General features: G+C 43.2%; 1 protein-coding gene across 3 annotated transcripts in view; it reads right to left on the reverse strand.

Annotated features, from left to right (window-relative positions):
• sorcs3a (sortilin related VPS10 domain containing receptor 3a) overlaps positions 1-17,944 on the reverse strand; it is a 294,433-nt gene extending 276,489 nt beyond the window's left edge. For all 3 annotated transcript variants that reach the window (XM_061830272.1, XM_061830273.1, XM_061830271.1), the window contains exon 1: positions 17,210-17,944. In XM_061830272.1, the coding sequence (XP_061686256.1) occupies positions 17,210-17,827 (618 nt within the window). In that variant the 5' untranslated portion in view covers positions 17,828-17,944. The remainder of the gene's footprint in view (positions 1-17,209) is intronic.
• Positions 17,945-20,429: the final 2,485 nt, after the last annotated feature.

The following is a 20,429-nucleotide window of genomic DNA, read 5'->3' on the forward strand; positions in this document are numbered from 1 at the left end:
AGCCAAGATTAAGACTTACATCTTAGGATGGCGAGAGGTTGGTTAACATAGGCAAGAAAGAGAAAGGCAGGAGAGTCAGCTGAAGTAATGCAAGCAGTGGCTATATTAAAACCAGCTACAATAGTTTAAAACAGGCTAAAGAAAGTGAGGGAGAAAGAGAGCTGTAAGAAAATCTTGAAAAAAAAAGAAAAAGAAAAAAATTGCTGTCTCCCTGGGAAATACATTCGCTGATAAAAGCACCAAGGAAGCAGCAACAGGAAAATATGGCACACACATAGTGACACAATCACAAGCCGCCAACCCTCCTATTGATTTAACAGTTCTAAAAGATGTGCAAAACATGCTCCTCAAAATGAAATTCAGTGATGGCTTACAGAAAAAAACTGAATTAGAAGATAATATACATGAGACCTCAAATTGGTGGTCCGCGGGCCATTTGGGGCCCCCAATATGATGTTTTGTGGCCCCCACCTTACTTACTATGAAAGTCAAATGATGGTGTGACCCTGAAGTTTTATATGAATGGCACTTTACGGTGATGTGTGCAGGGCTGGTGAACCAACCAATCACAATGAGGTTGTGGCTTTCGGGGTGTGACAGTGACAAGTCCTGATGCAAGATGAGAAACATTTTTCATTGAGGGAAAGTTAGTGATTTTGCCATGGAGAGTTTTATTAGTTTTGCGCACAACCTGTTTACAGCAGCTTTCTTGCTTATCTTATTTTGTGTTTAAAAAATAAAAAGAAAAAAAAGACTTTTAAATTGTGTGCAACTAGAATCACTGAGGGGGTAGTGGTACACATGTCTGCCTTTGGTGTGAGCAGTGTGGGATCGATTTCCGCTCAGTGATGGTGTCGATAACTGCCCTGTGACTGACTGGCGACAAATTCAGGGTGTAGTCCACCTTTCACCCGAATTTAGATGTAATAGGCTCCAGCTTTCCTGCAACTCAGTGAGGATAAGCGGCTTGAATAATGACATGTTATGACAAATTGTGTGCATGTACGCTGAGGCTGCGTCCCAGCCTCAGCCAGAATGTGCCTTCAGCGGCCCTGATGTGAATGGACTTTTGAGACCACTGATATACATAATCAGGGGAAAACCTGTATTATCAAAAAAAAAAGAAAAAAATCTGTTTAAAATACTGACAATTTTGAGTCATGGGCCTTGCCATGTCTCAACAGGAGGGATGGTAATGGTAGATATTATACGGACATTTTCACACCTTTGGATTGAATTCCTACTCAAAAAAAAATTTGTAGATCATGTGTTAATTGCTACAAACACAATACTCAAGGGAACTGCAGACCTGAGAGAGGGCAGTTTCCCCAAGGTAGTCAGCCGTTCCAGTTTTTACACATTAATTTTATTTGAGTTAAACAGCATTACAAATGTAGTTTAGTGTTGATATGCCCCTTATCTAAGTGGGTGGAGATTTTTCCATGTACAAGTGCTGATGCTATTACTGTGGCAAAGTATTATTCCTTCTCATGGCATCCCAGAAAAATTATATGGCAACAATGTGCCACATTTTGTTAATGAAAAAAAAATAGTCAAGTATCTGCAAATCTAGAAATAACTTTAAAAAAAAAAAATCATCGTGCAGAATTAGTGGAACGAAGCAATGGGACAGTGAAGTCTTGATTAAGGAAAACTACATTTAGTAAAACTGTATATGAAAATAACCCCAACAGATAAAGGATTGTTCCCATTTGAAATAGTATCTAGTAGATTAGATTGGATTAGATTAGATTAGATTAGATTAGATTAGATTAGATTAGATTAGATTAGATTAGATTAGATTAGATTAGACTGCCCACGGTAGAGCGGCCAGTGCAGCAGTCAGAAGAAAATACTTTGACTGGGTGAAAGAGATGCTGCTAAATAAAACTGTGAAAGAAGCAAATGATCTGCCGCCTACTGTGCCTTCTTCACAGGTGCTGTTGGTGTCTATTGGTGATTGTGTCCTGAGAAAAGGCATCAAGAGGAAGTGCTGGTCCTCACCTCGCTGGGATGCTCCACTCCCATGGTGATAAAGATAGCAGAACGTCCCACATGGATACACTTGTCCCACTGCAAGCCTGTGGCTCCCTTTTCATTCAACGACGAGTAGCGGTGGAAGTCTGGCTACAAAGGGTGGGGTAGCAATAGGCTGCCCTGGTCTCAAACCGGTGAAGAATTCAGCTGATCCGCGCTTGAGCATGTTCGGTAAAGGAGAGCCTCTATTGGGACTGCTGGCCTTCGTGCTGTTCGGACCATGGCTCCTCCGCACAGGCCAGTCTGGGACTGTACGTGTTTATCACTGGATCTACGGACATGAATCATCATGGAGCAAGGACAATCTCACCTCTCCAATGGACGCCAACACCTGGTACTCTTATGTGAATATGGTGTCCCTCCGTGGACAACCAATGACAGATCAACTAATCAGATGCCCCGCCATGAAAAGAAGTCTGCAGCAGCGACGAGTCCGACAATGCCAGCAATTCCACCTGCTGGTCCCAGACTTCATGCGAGGCCAGGAGAGGATGCAGAGAGAAACCATCTGAGGTCTTCAGGACGGACCTGATCACCACCATGAAGGTGCATGACTCGTACCAGCTCAACGCAGAGGATTACTACGTCCTGGCCGATCCATAGAAGCAGAAGCGAGAAAAAGGGTATCCACGTGCCCGTTAGCCCGCAGTCCATCCCGGAGCCCGTGGCCCGTGATGCTAACTGATGAAAGCAAGGATGTCATGTTCATCAGGCCTAAGAAGCTGATCTGCACATCTGCCACCCTGGTCCTCATGTGGACATCAAGACTTTGGCGGAGGGCGTGTGTCACTACGACCTCAACGAGGAAGATGTCACCTGGCTGCAGGTCATCGACGAGGAGTTTGCAAGGTTTCCCTTCTTCCACTGGATGAATTCGCCATAGAGTGCTGAGCACCGTTGTCACAACAACATGACACACACTACCGAGACACAGTAAGGCCTTGGTATCGAGTACAACGAGAATGTGGTGTGCGACGTGCCAGTTCCCCAACGGAGAGGACGACAACGAGATGGTGTTCTGCAACAAGTGCAATATCTGCGTCCACCAGGTATCCTGCCAAAGTGCCAGTTGTGCCCGAAAACGGGCGATGCTATGAAGCCTACCCGCAGTGGAACCAAGTGGGTCCATGTCAGTTGTGCCTTGTGGATCCCAAAGATGAGCAATGGGAACCTGGAGAAGATGGAGCACACCACCAACGGGTCGCACACTCCCAGCAACAGCCTCCACTCCGGCCTGGAGAGACCATCATCACTCAGAACGACAAAGTCAAGGTCAAGTACTACTGGCCCAAGCACTCGGGCCTTAAAGGCAGTGACTCTGTGGTGCGGGACTCCACCACTGAAGTTGAAAATGAGGAAAGCGTCGGGAGCAAGACAGGCAAATTGATAGGAAAGGTTGGAAGGGACAATAAAGAGGACATGGCTGCCCTCGGCTTCATCTCTTTCGCCTCGTCGTCCTTGTGTCTTGCTTGTAAATGTGACCCGCAGGAAAAGCGTGTCAATGTCCGCAAGATGAAATTGCAAGAGATGGAGGAGGTCTTCTACCAGTTTGTGGACACCGAGAAAGTGGGCCGTCACCTCAAGATGACACCCAAGACAGTTGACTTCCTGTACCAATACTAGAAGCTGAAGCACAAAGCTGACTTCAACCAGCTGCTGCTCATGCCTAAGAAGGACGAGGAGGAAACCCTGGCCAGACGTGAACACGAGGTGTTGCTGAGATGACTGCAGCTTTTCACGCACCTCCGCCAAGACCTGGAGAGCGTGTGCAACCTGACTTGCATGGTGATGAAGATGTAAAGACTGTTGTTTGGAAAAATACGAGCGAGGGGGTGCAGGACAATGGTTTGACTTTAAATGGACAAGGACTCTGCACTGTCACTAGCAGAGCTGAAGAATCTCTTCTGTGTTTGCCCTTATATGCCATGGAGTGCAAAAGTCTGCATGACTGTCCCAATCACCAGCGAGGGATACATCTCTAATCACGGCTTCCACTGTCAGTGGAGGCTGTGTGTCCTTACCTCGACATCAATTGCCTTTCTCCTTACATGTTTCGCGACTCCAGTACCAAGAATATCTACACTAGACTTGGTTGGGCTGCTGTGTACCCGCACTTGATGGGTTCAGAAATGAGCAACGATGTTCACCCACTGTTTATTTATTATTATTATTGTTATTAGTATTATTATTACTATTGGTCCTGGTTCACCTTTGGACCTAGGTATTTTGTTATGTTGAAGTTCTTTGTACCTTTAATTACTGTTCTTGGGTTGTTTTGCCTTTTCACATTGTGTATAATCCCATGCTTGAAATCCATGATGGCTAGAGCAATGTCAAATGTTTTTGTGAACTATTCCCTTTTACAACAAGTAGACCCTGATTATATACAGCTACAGCCAAAAGAAAGCATCTGATGCCCCTTTGTCCGCTCGAGTGTAAATGATGAACTTTCTGAAAATGCAACAGCAAGAGGGAAGCTTCTGATGTCCCCACTCGTATTTCCAAAATGATAAACAGGAGGGAAATGTTAAAATAATCATCCATATGTTCTCATTTTGTTCAAACTGTAGTTGGTTACACATCACGACCAAGCTTGTACCTTTGAACTCATTGTGTTGATGTAATCAATCTAACTTGATGTAATCAATCTAACAAATGTAAACAAACAGTCTGACACTTCTTAGTTTATGTGTCGCAAGCCTTCAATGGTTGTGACACACTCACACACACACTCATTATGTGATTCACTGAATAAAAAGAAGCTGCAAGGAGACACAAGTTGGAGTTGGTTGGAAGCAGGGAAGTCCTGTCGCTCCCCTTGCAGCAAGTAAAACTTGAAGCCTTGTCTGTTCGCCTTCTTTTAATAGAGAGTCAAGCTTTTAAACCTGACAATAATGAAGGATATACTGTAGTGCTCACTTTGTCATTTATCACCTTTTGGTTTTGAAACAATCAGTGGGGGCAAATATAAGCTTAACAATATTGTATAATAATATATTAACTGACCAATCACAACAGTATGACAACCTGAAAATGGTTACAAAGCTCAGTTTTTATTGACTAAGTCACAACGTTGGAACTTTATGTTTATAATCGTCGTATTTTAGTGGTTCTGAAAAACGTTTCATCATAAAATTGTTTCCCAAATTTTGACTCTTATAAAGCTAAATGAGGATATGAAATTCTCATTATGCATAACAGTTATACAACATTGCATTAGACTAAAAGTCCATTTGTGCCAGTTGAAACTGTGTATTATCATCGTTTTAAAGGCATATTTTCTGATACAGCAGCTTTTGTATGGGATCTATTTAAATTTCACGTTTATAATTTAGCAATTCAAAAAATAAACTACATCAGGGTGGAAAACTACTTCGCACATCAGCCTCACAGTTCTGAGGACTAGGGTTCAAATCCTAGCTCCGCCCGTGAGGAGTTTGTACAGAACATACAAACACGTACCCGCGTGTCTCTGGGTTTTCTCCAGGAGCTCCGCTTTCTCCCAGGTCTTAAAAACATATGTGGTAGGTTGATTGATGACACTAAATTGGTCGGAGGTGTGAATGTGAGTGCGAATGGTTCTTTGTTTATATGTGCCCTGCAATTGGCTGACGACCAGTTCATCATGTACTGTGCCATGACAAAGTATTCCCCCCCTTCCCGTTTTATTCGCTCTCACACACAAACTTTTCAAAACATCAAACCAATCTTAATATCACTCAAAGACAACCCAAGGAAAAATAAAATGCCATTTTCAAATGACAATTCAATTTATCAAGCCACAAAATAAAATGAAACATTTCTGACCCTCTTTAAAAAAGTAAATGGCCCCTGAATCTAATAACGGGTTGTGCCCCTCTTGGCAGCAATAACTGAAATCAAGTGTTTGTGATAATTGACCCCTCCGTACAGGGCACTTAACCACGCCTCCTAAAGTGACGTCACGCCACGTGCGCTCACGCAAGACAAACAGTAAAAATGGCAAATACAATACAATACATTCTGAACTGAGACAGACTCTATGCTTTTGATTTCATTCAAATCAACGATATATTATAGATTCTAACTACAATACATTCTTAACTGAGAGAGACGCCATGCTTCTGATTTCATTCAATCATTCGCACGTAGCAATGTTATGGTAGCGCAGAACGTCTCATTCATTTATACGAGACGTGTATTAAAAATCAAATTTAGGGGATATCTTCGTGCAAACACAGTCTGGTTAAGCTTCGGCCGCGAGCCAGCAAGAAATCAATACGTTTGTGCAGTCCGATCATCGCTAAATATCGCTCAACAAAGAATAAGTGTGGCAATTGTTCACACGCAGCAGTGTTATGCTAGCGAAGAACTTCGAATTCATTTATACGAGACATCTATTAAAAATCAAATATAGGGCATACCTTCATGCAAACATATGTGTTCCGGTTGATATTAGATGGATTTAGTTGATGATGCGGTCTTCCACAAAGTTTGATCCATCGAAGGCATTTTTCGTATTGGGTCTTCGGTTTTGGAAAGGGTACGAATCGAACTCCACCAACTAGCCTTTCAGGATACCTGTCGTCACTATTACAAAGTCCGTGACTACACCTCTTAACCATATTTTTTGTTAAATAACCCAAATACGCGATAAAACGCTAACTAAGCCTATACTGGACCATTCAATGTTGTCAGAGAAAATGGCGGGAGCAAAAACGGGCTTTGGTTTATGCAGATCTCTGGCCTCTGATTGGTCAGCGACGCGGATTGCGCAATATCCACGGAGGGGTCAATTGGTGATGAGTCTTTCAGATTGCTCTGGAGGAATTTTGTCCCACTCTTCTTTGCAGAATTGTTTCAACTCCACCATATTGGAGGGTTTTCTAGCATGAACAGACTATTTCGTCACATCATGTAATCTCAATTGGATTTAAATCCGGACTTTGATTTGGTCACTCCAAATCCTTAATTTTTTTTTAAGCCATTCAGAGATTCACTTGCTGGTGTGTTTCAGATTGTTTTCCTCCTGCATGATCCAAGAACGCTTGTATTTGAGGGCACCAAGTGATTGCCAGATGTTCTCCTTTGGGATTTTCTGGTACACAGTGCAGTGGAATTCATTGTTCCATCAATCACAGCAAGTTGTTCTGGTCTTGAGGCAGCAAAACAGTCCCAGACCTTCACACTTCCACCATCATGCTTCACTGTTGGCAAAATATTATTTTTTGGAAATGCTTTGCCACTTTTACGCCAGATGTAATGGGCCAGTCCAAAGAATCTTTCTCCAAAAGTCTTGAGGATCATCAAGATGTTTTGGTAAATGTGAGATGAGCCTTTGTATTATTTGCTGACAGCAAGGGTTTTGTACTGGGAACTCTCCCATGGATGCCATTTTTGACCAATGTCTTTCTGATGCTAGTTGCGAACAATGACCTTAAAGGTCAAGTGTCATCCCTATAAACATTCTAAAATAATTATTGTAATGAAAAACACATATAACATTATTCACTTGAATGTCAATACGAAAAAATAAATGTGAGTGGCGAGCGCGTCATCCATGCGCAAAGTTGCGAAAGTGTCATTCTACAACATCCAAGTGGTCGCCATATTGGCTGCATCCTCTGTCCGTGACGTCACCCGGACATTCACCAATGAAAACACGCGGTGCACCCTACTATGGGAGACAAATATGCCCCTTCTGACATGGAAGCTCTTTTCGAAAAGGAGAACACCACACAACCAAGTGAAGTTACCAGGGCAATATTACACTATTGTTTCGAGCCATATTCAGATGATATGTGATCACGGCCAAACCGCCTCCCCAGCTGATCGACTTTCGCAGTGGGGATGAGCCATTGCGGCTCAACGCAGCCGGCCGTTGTGGCTCATTTTCCGTGCCGAGGTCACTTATCACGGAGCCGAGCCGTGCTGCTTTAGGGGGTTGTTCATAGCTGCCGCAGTACGCAATGAACAACACCCTCGAGCCCGGGCACTTTACTGTGTTGTCGTCGAAGACATGAGGGCAGTTGGTGTTAGAGAAGATGTAGGAGAAAAACATGGAAAAAGATAACACGGTGTGGCGATCCCTAACGGGAAAAGCTGAAAGAAAAAGAAGTTTTCAATATTTATTTAAGACTGTAATATGTGTTCTGAACAGTATTAATAAAATGTTATGCCATCATTGAGCATTTATTTTAGTTGGTTGAGGGATTCTGTTCTGACAATTCCAGGGACCAGGACAAGCGTGTCCTGTGGCCTATCCCAAGATTATATTATTGCTACATCAGCACATGCACAATCTTGTTCTTTTCCTTTCGGCTTGTCCCGTTAGGTGTCGCCACAGCGTGTCATCTTTTTCCATCTAAACCTATCACGTGCATCTTTTTCTTTAACACCCACTGTCTTCATGTCCTCTCTCACAACATCCATCAACCTTTTCTTTGGTCTTCCTCTCCCTCTTTTGCCTGACACCTCCATCCTCAGCCCCCTTCTACCAATACACTCACTCTCTCGTCTCTGAACATGTCAAAACTATCTAAGTCTCCTCTCTTTAACCTTGTCCCCAAAACATCCAACTTTGGCTGTCCCTCTAATGACCTCATGTCTAATCCTATCCAACCTGCTCACCCCAAGCGAGAACCTCAGCATCTTCATTTCTGCTACCTCAAGTTCTGCTTCCTGTTGTTTCTTCAGTGCCACCATCTCTAATCCATACATCATGTCTGGCCTCACCACTGTTTTATAAACTTTGCTCTTCATTCTAGCGGAGACTCTTCTGTCGCATAGAACACCAGGCACCTTCCACTCACCTTCATGCACATATATTCTGTTTTACTTCGGCTAATTTTCATTCCTCTCCTTTCCTTTCTAATTGTTCCTCCACCTGCTCCCTGCTTTCATTGCAGATCACAATATCATCTGCGAACATCATAGTCCAAGGGGATTCCAGTCTAACCTCATCTGTCAGCCTATCCATTACTACCGCAAAGAGGAAGGGGCTCAGCGCGGATCCCTGATGCAGTCCCACCTCCACCTTAAATTCTGCTGCCCTCAAACATGTCCTGTACTATACATATTTCTCTGCCACACCAGACTTCCGCATGCAGTACCACAGTTCCTCTCTTGGTACTCTGTCATAGGTTTTCTTTAGATCCACAAAGACACAATGTAGCTCCTTCTGACCTTCTCCGTTCTTTTCCATGAGCATCCTCAAGGCAAATAATGCATCTGTGGTACTCTTTCTCGGCATGAAAACATACTGTTGCTCACAGATACTTACTTCTGTCCTGAGTCTAGCCTCCACTACTCTTTCCCATAACATCATTGTGTGGTAGAACACTTTTCCTGATTTTTTTTAGGTCAACATCGGGGGTGAGCAATATACTTCATGATGCATTATACTTGAGAAATTACGGTACTTCAGAAGCAGAACAAAAATAAAACTGCCTATCAGACAATCAAGACCATTTACGAGAAGATTAGTGCAATATATTTTATATTTTTATGAGCCTGACCTCAGGACAAAGCAGTAAATGGATAAAATTAACACGATTCACAGGATTTGCTGTTGTAAATTATATATTTTTACATATTTATTCAATGTTATTGTTGTTTTTTCAAAGTTAAGGTTTGTTAAATATTATTCATGTAAAAAAAAACAATTAATATCACATTACACTCATTGTAAATCAAATATACACATAAATATTGCAAGTCATTTTTGTGGTGTACACGTATGGGGCCTTGTTTGAGGTACATGTCGAATTGTGGTGTGGAATATGTTAAATTTCCATGTGCCTGGAAAACAGTCGGGGCCGACGATGAAAAATGTTTAACCTTTCATTATTTATGATCGCCATTGTTTATGTATGCTCAACACTAAACTTTGCTGAGTCATGGGGCTGGCACAAATCCAGCATTGCGCTTGGTGTAGCCCTGCGAGACGGGCTAAAGTGATGACTTGCCAGTTTTGGCAATTGAGTTGACTGGCGTAAACCCACTGCATTTAAAAATCGAACGTCTGCTGTAGAGTTGGTGTCACCACTGCCAAATTCAATAGATCACAATATCATCTGCGAACATCATAGTTCAAGGGGATTCCAGTCCAACCTCATCTGTCAGCCTATCCATTACTACCGCAAACAGGAAGGGGCTCAGCGCAGATCCCTGATGCAGTCCCACCTCCACCTTAAATTCTTCTGACACACCAACGGCACACCTCACTGCCGTTCTGCTGCCCTCATACATGTCCTGTACTATTCTAACATTTCTCCGCCACACCAGACTTGCACATGCAGTACCATAGTTCCTTTCCTGGTACTCTGTCATGGGCTTTCTCTCGCTCTACAAAGACACAATGTAGCTCCTTCTGACCTTCTTTTTACTTTTCCACGAGCATCCTCAAGGCAAATAAGGTATCTGTGGTACTCTTTCTAGGCATGAAACCATACTATTGCTCGCAGATACTTACTTATGTCTTGAGTCTAGGCTCAAGTACACTTTGCCATACCATACTTTACCATTGGGTGGCTCATTCATCTGTATTTTCCACAGTTCTGAACATCGCCTTTGTTCTTTAAAATGGGGACAAGCACACTTTTCCTCCATTCTTCTGACATCTTCTCTCCTGCTAGTATTCTATTGAATAAGTTGGTCAAAAACTCCACACCCACCTGCCCAAATTGCTTCTATGTCTTTACTGGTATGTCATCAGGACCAACTGTCTTTCCATTTTTCGTCCTGTTCAGTGGCTTTCTAAATTCCACTTTACTAATCATTGCCACTTCCTGGTCATTCATGCTTGCCTCTTCAAGCCTACCTTCTCTCCCATTCTCTTCATTCATTAACTACTCAAAGTACTCTTTCTATCTACTAAGCACACGACTGGCACCAGTCAACATATTTCCATCACTATCCTTAATCACCTTTACATGCTGCACATCCTTCCCTTCTCTATCCCTCTGTCTGGCCAACCTGTAGAGATCTTTTCTCCCTCTTTTGTATCCATCCTGATGTACATGTCATCATATGCCTCTTGTTTAGCCTACACCACCTCTCCCTTTTCCCTATGTCGCATCTCAATGTATTCCTACTGCCTCTCCTCAGTCCTCTCCATGTCCCACTACTTCTTCGCTAATCTCTTTCCTTGGATGATTTCCTGTATTTTGGCGTTGCACCACCAAGTCTCCTTCCCCTCTTTCCTACCAGGAAGCACCTGGGTACTCTCTTGCCTGCCTCTCTGAGTATCTTGGCAATAGTATTCCAGTCTTCCGGGAGCTCTTCCTTTCCATCTACAGCCTGTCTCACCTCTTTCCGAAAGGCCACACAACATTCTTCCTTTCTCAACTTCCGCCACCTGATTCTCTGCTCTACCTTTGCCTTCTTAATCTTCCTACCTTCTACCAGTCATCCTACACACCACCATCCTATGCTGTCGAGCTACACTCTCTCCCACTACTACCTTATAGTCTGTAACGTTCTTCAGATTACATTGTCTGCACAAAATATAATCCACCTGCGTGCTCCTACCTCCGCTCTTGTAGATCAACAATACAGAGTTCCTTTTAATAGTCCTTAAAATATAGGTGAATAATGGGCCATTCTTAAAAAAGGTGTGTGTACATATAATATTGATCCATCCATCAATTTTCTTGGGTGCTGATCCTCAGTGCTGGAGCCTATCCCAGTTGTCAACGGGCAGGAGGCGCAGTACACCCTGAACTGGTTGGGAGCTAATCGCAGGGCACATCAAGACAAACAGCTGGAGTCAATAACACACCTAGGGTCAATTTAGAGTGTTTTGGGGATGTGGGAGGAAACTGGAGTGCCCGGAGGAGGCATGGGAAGAACATGCAAACTCCACACTGGCGGATGCGGGATTGAATATTATAAATATATAGTAATATATAATATTGATCAATGTATGTATATATATATATATAATATATATATATATATATATACACACACAATACAAGAGTAGTAAGGTGACTATTAAGGTGAATCAATGAAGTTGGTCAATACTGGGATTCTTGGAGGGCGATCTGAATTTCACATGATTTTAAAGCCCATGTGTCATCCCTATAAAAATTCTAAAATTGATATTGTAATGTAAAATAAATATAACATTATTCACTTCAATGTCTATACGAAAAAATAAATGTGAGCGGAAAGCCGCGTCATCCATGCGCAAAGTTGCAGAAGTGTCATTCTACGATATCCAAGTGGTCGCCATATTGGCTGCGTCCTCCGTCCGTTACATCACCCGGACATTCGCCAATGAAAACACACGGTGCACCCTAACTATGGGAGACAAACGCGCCCCTTCTGACACAGAAATTCTTTTCGAAAAGGAGAACACCACACAACCGATTGAAGTTACCGGGGCAATATTACACTATTGTTTTGAGCCAGATTCAGATGATATGCGATCACGGCCAAACCGCATCCCCGTCCGATCCACTTCCGTGGCGGAGATGAGCCATCGCGGCTCATCGCAGCCGGCCGGTGTGGCTTATGACGGAGCCGAGCCGTGCTGCTTTAGGAGGTTGTTAACAGACACCGCAGTACTGAGCAACACAGTCGAGCCGGGGCGCTTTATGCGCGCACGCGGCTGAGGGAGGCATTCTCCGCTGGGTTCTTCAGAGCCGTCCCCGTCCACAAAGCCTGACGCACAGCCTTCGCAGAAGCCGTGACCCCCGAACGCGGTGCCTCAGCCGGTGTGGCTGATTTTTGGCACTGAGGTGGCATATAATGGACACGAGCCATGCTGCCTTTAGGCGGATGTTCAAAGCCGCCGCAGTACTTGATGATCACCGTCGTGCCGGGACGCATTTCTGTTTGCATGCGGCTGAGTGAGCCATTCTCGTCTGGGTTCTTCAGATTCGCCCCGCCATCCGCGCAGCAGCAGCCTGACGCCGTCTGACTCGCACATAAACATATTTCGTACGCGGATCTTTTGTTATGCTATGAGAGAGCCGCCCCAAACTATTATTATTTTTAGTAGCTGTAGACACACCTATCTGTTATTTGGAACCCACGAAGCTCTCGTCCTCTGCACCCATGCAATCCATTTTTCACAATGAACCGTGTCTCTTGCAAACTTATGAAGGCTAAATCCATTCTCCCGAGTGTTCAAGCAAATTTCAGCAATGCAATGAGCCGGCATGTTGGCTAACACGAAGGACCAAGGAGCTACCTTTCCGGAGGTAAAACTAATGGAAACAAACTAGTCCACTTGGGGGCGCCGCTGTCCTTTACATCACTTCCTGCTTCTTCTTGAAAACAAATCCCTCGAGAGGATTTTCATGGCGGGAGTTACAAAAAGCTGTATACGTCAAAATCACGTTTTGTGGTGAAAAAAGGGATGAGAACATATTGGCTGACGTTTTTTCATTAATAACATACTAAAAATCATCCATTTCATGACAGGAGCCCTTTAAATAGTAGATTACAAATTGTGTTTCTTGGCTGGAGTGAGTCCTAAAGCAGGAACCATTACTGTACCTAATTCAATCCCTCCCTCAAAATCAGTTATTTTCTTGATTCATTATAATTACTAAGGACAAACTTCCACTATAAATTCAAAAGAAAGTTATTTAAATTGTTGGCACGTTAATATGCAGTCATTCAAAACATAATGTTAAAGATACGAGATCCCTTGCTCGATACATGAAATAAGTACTTTAGTAATCCTGTTGAGGAAATTCAGTAGCTGTTGTAATCATGTCACCGTTAACAGTTTAATCTTAAACACCAACAGGTGATAAATTACAAAGAGAATAGTATTAGTTTCTGACATGAGATGAGAAATCTTACTTTAGTTAATTTTGCCTTAACATAGTCAGACCTTTCATACCAGTAACAGCAAGTGCAGGTGATCTGAAGAAATAACATCATTTTAATTTCAATAGTTTTTGGTAAATTACAGTGAATTATTTACATATATAGAGAAGGGTTTACAGTTTCATGACTAGTGAAAATCCAGCTTTTCAAGGTGTTGGGTACACTTTTGGTAGTTTCATGGCCCAGCGTACCCCAGTTCGATTTTTAATAGGACCACTGCACTGCCATAGGCGTAATCACAACGGACGTCAACACTGTCCAATCGAAATGGCTTCTATCAGGAGGCCTTTAGCTGACCTTTGGTGGCAGCGGGGGCCTTTAGCCTAGCTTCGACTTTCAGGGCTAACGGCCTTCACCGCCTGGAACCTCGGCTCGTGGCCTCTGCTGGAGCTCGCTCGCCAGACGCCGAAGCTCAGCTCGCTTGTCAGACATCATTCCCATCCAAAGAACCATCTGCAGCTGCCGGCCCGGAGCTCCGGGGGCCTTTCTTTACGCACTTATGTTGCGTGTAGGCCTCAGAGTAGTCAGACTCAGCGTCATTCCGGCCGAAGAACCATCTGAATACTCAACATTAATTACATCCAAAAGTTCAAATCTGTATGGAAGTATTACTCCGTCTTCTCGATCAACCAATACTGCTATTTCTTCATCAGATGAGGATAAATCCGATAAATCAGCGCTGGGCATAATGGCGTCCCATGTAATCCAGCGTTTGGAACGGCACGGTACACGTCAAATGCACCCACGTAGATCATGTGACTCGGGAAAATGGCAGCGCCCCTGAAAATTCGTAATTGTTGATAAAAATCTTCTCAAAACACTATTAAATGAGATAGGATTTAACATCACATTGTCAAAATAGGGTACATATTACATGACCTATTGGATCCACTGTTAATGCAAGCACTGGATTTCCCCTTTAAGCCTGCCTCTTTCCTAAATTCGATGCCAAAGTATTGCAGGCTTTCATAGTGGTACTACTGACCACCAGACCCAAGTAAGCTAAACTCTTCCCTGTTCCTTTGGTAACTCTTGTGTTTCCTTGTTTTCAGTATTCCCTGGCGTTCCAGTCCCACAGCAGTTCTGCCAACAAGCCATTCGCCTGTTTCATCAATCCACTGCCTGCCAACACTCCCTGGATCACATCTTTTACCGTCATCAATAAATTGTTCATCATACTACATCTGCCTCTGCCTGCTCATGGGTCCTGCTCTCAACTCATGACAGGGTAAAAATCTCGCATGGAGACATTTCTACAGACTGAAGAAGACTCAGTGATCTGTGTGTGACTGGAACATTGAACATTTGTTGGTACCTTTATTCAATACAGAATGAGCTGGTGAAGCCACTGCTGGCTTAACTACGTACATTTGCAGACCTCAAGTATTTATACCACCTACAACCATCATTTGTTTCTAACCCAGTCAGTCTGCCAAGCTCATATCCAAGGGCACACCATTTGCTGCACCAACATCCCCCACTTGGCGCCGATGGGTCAGCCAAATTGTTAAACACACGTAGTTACTTGCACTCATGAAAATCAAGATTTGGCCGTGCTGGAAGCTGTAGCCTGGCTGCATCATCTATGAAAATAGAATCTAAGATTTTCCGTTCAAGCCATCCTCAAGAGTACATTGAGAAGTTAAGAGTGTACAATTTAAAAAATGTGTCCCTCATCACAACCACGCAGGAGGCTGGATTATCACTGAAACAAAAGTGTAGCCCCAGTGTCTTTAAGTGTCTAAGTAAAGAAACCAATACTGTTAACAAAAATATCAGAAGTGTAATTAGAAGCCAAAAAATAGATAAAAATAGCAAGCAGGGAATTAGCACTCGGGATAAGGTGATTGATCTGCAGCCAGACAGTCCTCCTAATTAGTTCTCCACTTACGCTTACTTTAACTTAATTACTGGTAGACACAAGTCAGAGGCCTTCCTGGTTGATTTACAAACTGCATTCATTAACATAACAGTCATGTGGCAATGAAGATGAAGAAGCATAACTCTCTCAATGATAATCTTGTAGCCAGACATTACTTTCCATTTGCCACAAAGGGAAAAAAATACTCTCAAATGATGGCCTTGTTGGTCAAAAAAATAATTGAAGATGTTAAGCTCAGCAGGCAGCACACACTAACTCAAACTCGCATAACTACATGTGCACACAATCATGTTCCGCTCACATCGCCTCAGTCTTGACTGCGGGTAAAAGAACAAGTTCAGGCACCATGTCATAATCATCTTAGACAAGCCTAAATATGACATTTTTTTCCCCCAAATGGAATAAAGCATGGGCAGAAAGCACAATATTGCATTAAGAATGTGAAACCACTAAGAGGACAAAGGCCTTTTCCAATGGAACTTACAGTGTGGCGAAAATCCTTTCCTATTAGAGCTGTCTTGTGTTTCCCAGTATTGTGGCGTCTTCTACTCAGTGTGTGGCGTATCTGCTGGTGTTTGACATGTAATGTCATCAGACTACCACATTTTTTGATGCTCAAATGTTGACATTCCCTTCCCACAATCAGTCACAAGGACAACTATGATTTCATACATTTATATCAAGTAATGACAAATAGGAAATTCATGCTCCATGTGCCGCATTCATATAAATAAAGAAATACATCAATAAATGTTTTCAATACATACTACGTTCAGAATTTGGTGCAAGTAAGTGAACTATTGCACCACCATTTAGGTGATACTGCAAATCTGGCTAAACCCCCATCTTTGAGATATGAGTGTTGTTCTTGTTGGTTTTTATTTAATTTATGTAAACAGTGTAACTGTGAAATTATTTTCGCATTGCCCACAGTTAATTTCAGCAAATACTTCACTACTAATCAAGGGAGCAAACCTATGCTAGCTGAAATATCTAATGACTAAAATGTTTCTCTCACAAATGAAAGGATTCATAGCAACGTGGGCAATAATTTATGAGCTCCTCCCCCATATCAATTAATTTAGATTGCGGGGTGGACGTATTTCGGCGGGGGAGATGAATTACGCATTAGTATAACGCAAGTAGATCATTGCCATTTCTCCCTCTCCAGCTATAAATTACTGGAACTAAATCTTACAATTTATAGCGCGTGACCTTCGGGCCACGCGGTAGACTGGACTTAAATGGTTATATTCCGAAAATGTCACGCAAAATAGATAGCCAGGGTTTTTGGTGCTAGAATGTCGTCGGTAGTGGCGGACTATTATGTTGTGGTGGGCATTTGGACTTCTTCTGACCCGGCAACTCTGCACGACAGAACCCCCCAGTCTTTCTTGGTGCGTAATTGGTGGTCCCCCGAACGCCAACAACATAGTTGGAAATGGAAATCCAAGTTGGACTTACGCTGCTGTTTTGTCCAGACCAGTAGACGACAGCATGGTTATGTGCAGAATCCCCAGACAGGGCGAAAGTACTGCTCGTGATTTTGGGCTCATCCTGCTGTTTATGTCCTCTCCCGTCGTCCTTGTTCTTTCTTATTTCCGATTTACTCAGTCCAGAGGATCCGAGCCCGTCCAACTCGGCAAACTCGGGGATGTTTCTTTTCGCTCTCGGTAGCGTAGCGCCATCGCCCCAACCAGTCTCTCCGCCACGATGACTTTCAGTCGCGGACCCGGTTGCGCCTTTCTTCGAGTAAGGGGCATCCTCTTGGTCGTTTTCCATTCCAGCATGTTGTCGACTAATCCCGAGTTCCCTAAACTTCACATGAATCTTGTTAATGGCGCTCAGGTCGTTTGTTGGCTGACCTCCGTGAAGTAGAAGCGGGGAGCGGCAAGATGCGCAACTTATCTCCGCCTGAGTATTTTGAAAACTGTGACCGGCTATCACGAGCCACACAACCAGAGCCAAGTGCAAGCCCGGGCAGAAGCCAGTGCAAATCTCCATCGCTGACAGAGATTTAGGGGATGCTCTCCTTTCTCTGAGGTTGATAAAGGAGATCTGACGCCTGGGCTGTCCGTCCATTTTTTTCAGAGGGAAAAGTGCTCTTCGGTGAAACTGTTCACATCCGAGGATGTTTTGTGAGAAAAGCCACACATTGGAGGGAGGAGCTGTAAAGCAGCCAGCTGCCGAGTACGCGCCCGGAAGACAACCGAGGAGGGAGGGAAAGAGGCGACTGTCCATGGTTTCGAGCCCCGAACCCACCCCCCCACACACACACACACCACCACCAGCACCAACACCACTTTTCTTTAGTGATGTGTCCAACACAGCCATATGTGGTTTAGGTCATTTTAAGTCCACAGAATATAAACATATATGTGTAGTGTACTGTATGAGACATTTTCACATAATATACTCAAAAACGTTAAAAAGATATGGCCCACTGAATTTCCATACGTCCATTTTCTGAGCTGCGTATCCACACAAGGGCCGCGGGGGTGCTGGAGCCTATCCCAGCTATCTTCAAGCAGGAGGCGGGGTACACCCGGGACTGGTTGCCAGCCAATTGCAGGGCACACAGAGGCAGACAACAGTCATACTCACAATCACACTAAGGGCAATTTGGAATCTCTAATTAATGCATGGTTTTTGGGATGTGGAAGGAAACCGGAGTGCCCAGAGAAAACCCTCGCAGGCATGGGGAGGACATTCAAATTTCACGCAGGTGGGGCAGGGATTTGAACCTTGGTCCTCAGAACTGTGATGCCAATGATCTAACTAGATGCACCACCATGTCACAGGCCCACTGAATTGTATTTTGAAAATCAATTCAAAAGAAAATCCATCCATCAGTTTTCTTAGCTGCTTATCCTCACATGGGTTGCAGGAGTGCTGGTTCAGAAGAACAGAGAAAAAACAAGAACAGAGATTAAAAAATAATTAAATAAAAGTAGGCCTAATAATTTCAAATCTTTGCTAAAAATGTCTTTACCGTTAGGTTAAGGTTAGGGTTAAGTTTCCGGAAAGAAATTTTATATTTACAAGGTGTTTCTGTGGGTGCTATTTACATTTAAAGATAAGAAGAAAACTAACACAAATGCATCTTACTGTCTTGACATTTTTCTGTTTTGTTTTTTTTTTTTTTGCGTTTGTGTGTGTTGGTGTGGCAGGCGGTGGGTACTTTAGAAATGGTCCTTCTTTGTCCCTCCACCTGTCTTCACTGTAAATGCCACTGCAGATACCCTCCTTATGTTGTTGCAATACACAAGAGGGACCTGTGAGCTGAAGTGCCAAGATGAAGAAGCCATTTTGCATTGTCACACATCCATCTATCCATTTTCTGAGCCATTATTCTCACAAGGGTCACGGGAATGATGGAGCTGATTGTAGCTATGTTTGGGCAAAAGCCGGGGTGCACCATGAACTGGTTGCCAGGCAGACACACATATGAACCTACAACCATTCGCACTCACAGTCCCACCCATGGGCAATTTCGTTTTCAATGAACCACCAGACAGAAAAATAAAAGTTATATCTAACATATGAATGAAAATGAATACATTTTGTGAAAGTGTCAGAACTATCGCATGACTATCGTCATATTTATATAAAGACATGAGTGCATTTGTATCTGAACAATTTGACGGGCAACATGAAACTGTACAAGTCAAACGATTTTCTGAAGCTGTTTACATCTTTAGCCTTATGTATATATGAATACACAATAATTAAAACAAGAGAATAATAAATAAATGGCCCATCCCCATTTGCTCTTTCAATAAGTGTCCCCTTCACTATAATTGACTAAAACTTTGAATTAATTATTTTTTGAAAATGGGAATTTAATGGTGGCTGTTTCACCACGGGAAAATTTAACCATACACAACTAAATTGTATGAAAATTACCCATGGACAATAGCATACATTTGCTCTATACATCATAAAATTCGATTTGATTATGTTTGTGAAGTGAAGAGTAAAGTGAAGGGTAAAATGTTGACTGAGCTCATCTTCATCTCATTGTCTCGACACTTGATGTATAACCAGGAATTTAACAAAATACTGATTCATTTCTGCCACCTCCAGTTCTGCTTCCTGTTGTTTCTTCAGTGCCACCATCTCTCATCTGTACATCATGGCCGGCCTCACGACTGTTTTGTAAACTTTGCCCTTCATCCTAGCAGAGACTCTTCTGTCACATAATATACCAGACACCTTTCGCCAGCTGTTCCAACCTGCTTGGACCCGTTTCTTCACTTCCTTACCACACTCAACATTGCTCTGGATTGTTGACCCTAAATATTTGAAGTCGTCCACCCTCGCTATCTCACGCACATATATTCTGTTTTACTTCGGCTAATCTTCATTCCTCTCCTTTCCAGTGCATGTCTCCATCTTTCTAATTGTTCCTCTGCATGCTCCCTGCTTTCACTGCATATGACAATATCATCTGCGAACATCATGGTCCAAGGGGATTCCAGTCTAACCTCATCTGTCAGCCTATCCATTACCACTGCAAACAGGAAGGGGCTCAGAGCTGATCCCTGATGCAGTCCCACCTCCACCTTAAATTCCTCTGTCACACCTAAGGCACACCTCACCATTGTTCTGCTGCCATCATACATGTCCTGTACTATTTTAACATACTTCTCTGCCACACCAGACTTATGCATGCAGTACCACA

The sequence above is a fragment of the Syngnathoides biaculeatus genome, chromosome 9 (assembly GCF_019802595.1).
Source record: "Syngnathoides biaculeatus isolate LvHL_M chromosome 9, ASM1980259v1, whole genome shotgun sequence".
In the NCBI taxonomy this organism is placed as follows: domain Eukaryota; kingdom Metazoa; phylum Chordata; class Actinopteri; order Syngnathiformes; family Syngnathidae; genus Syngnathoides; species Syngnathoides biaculeatus.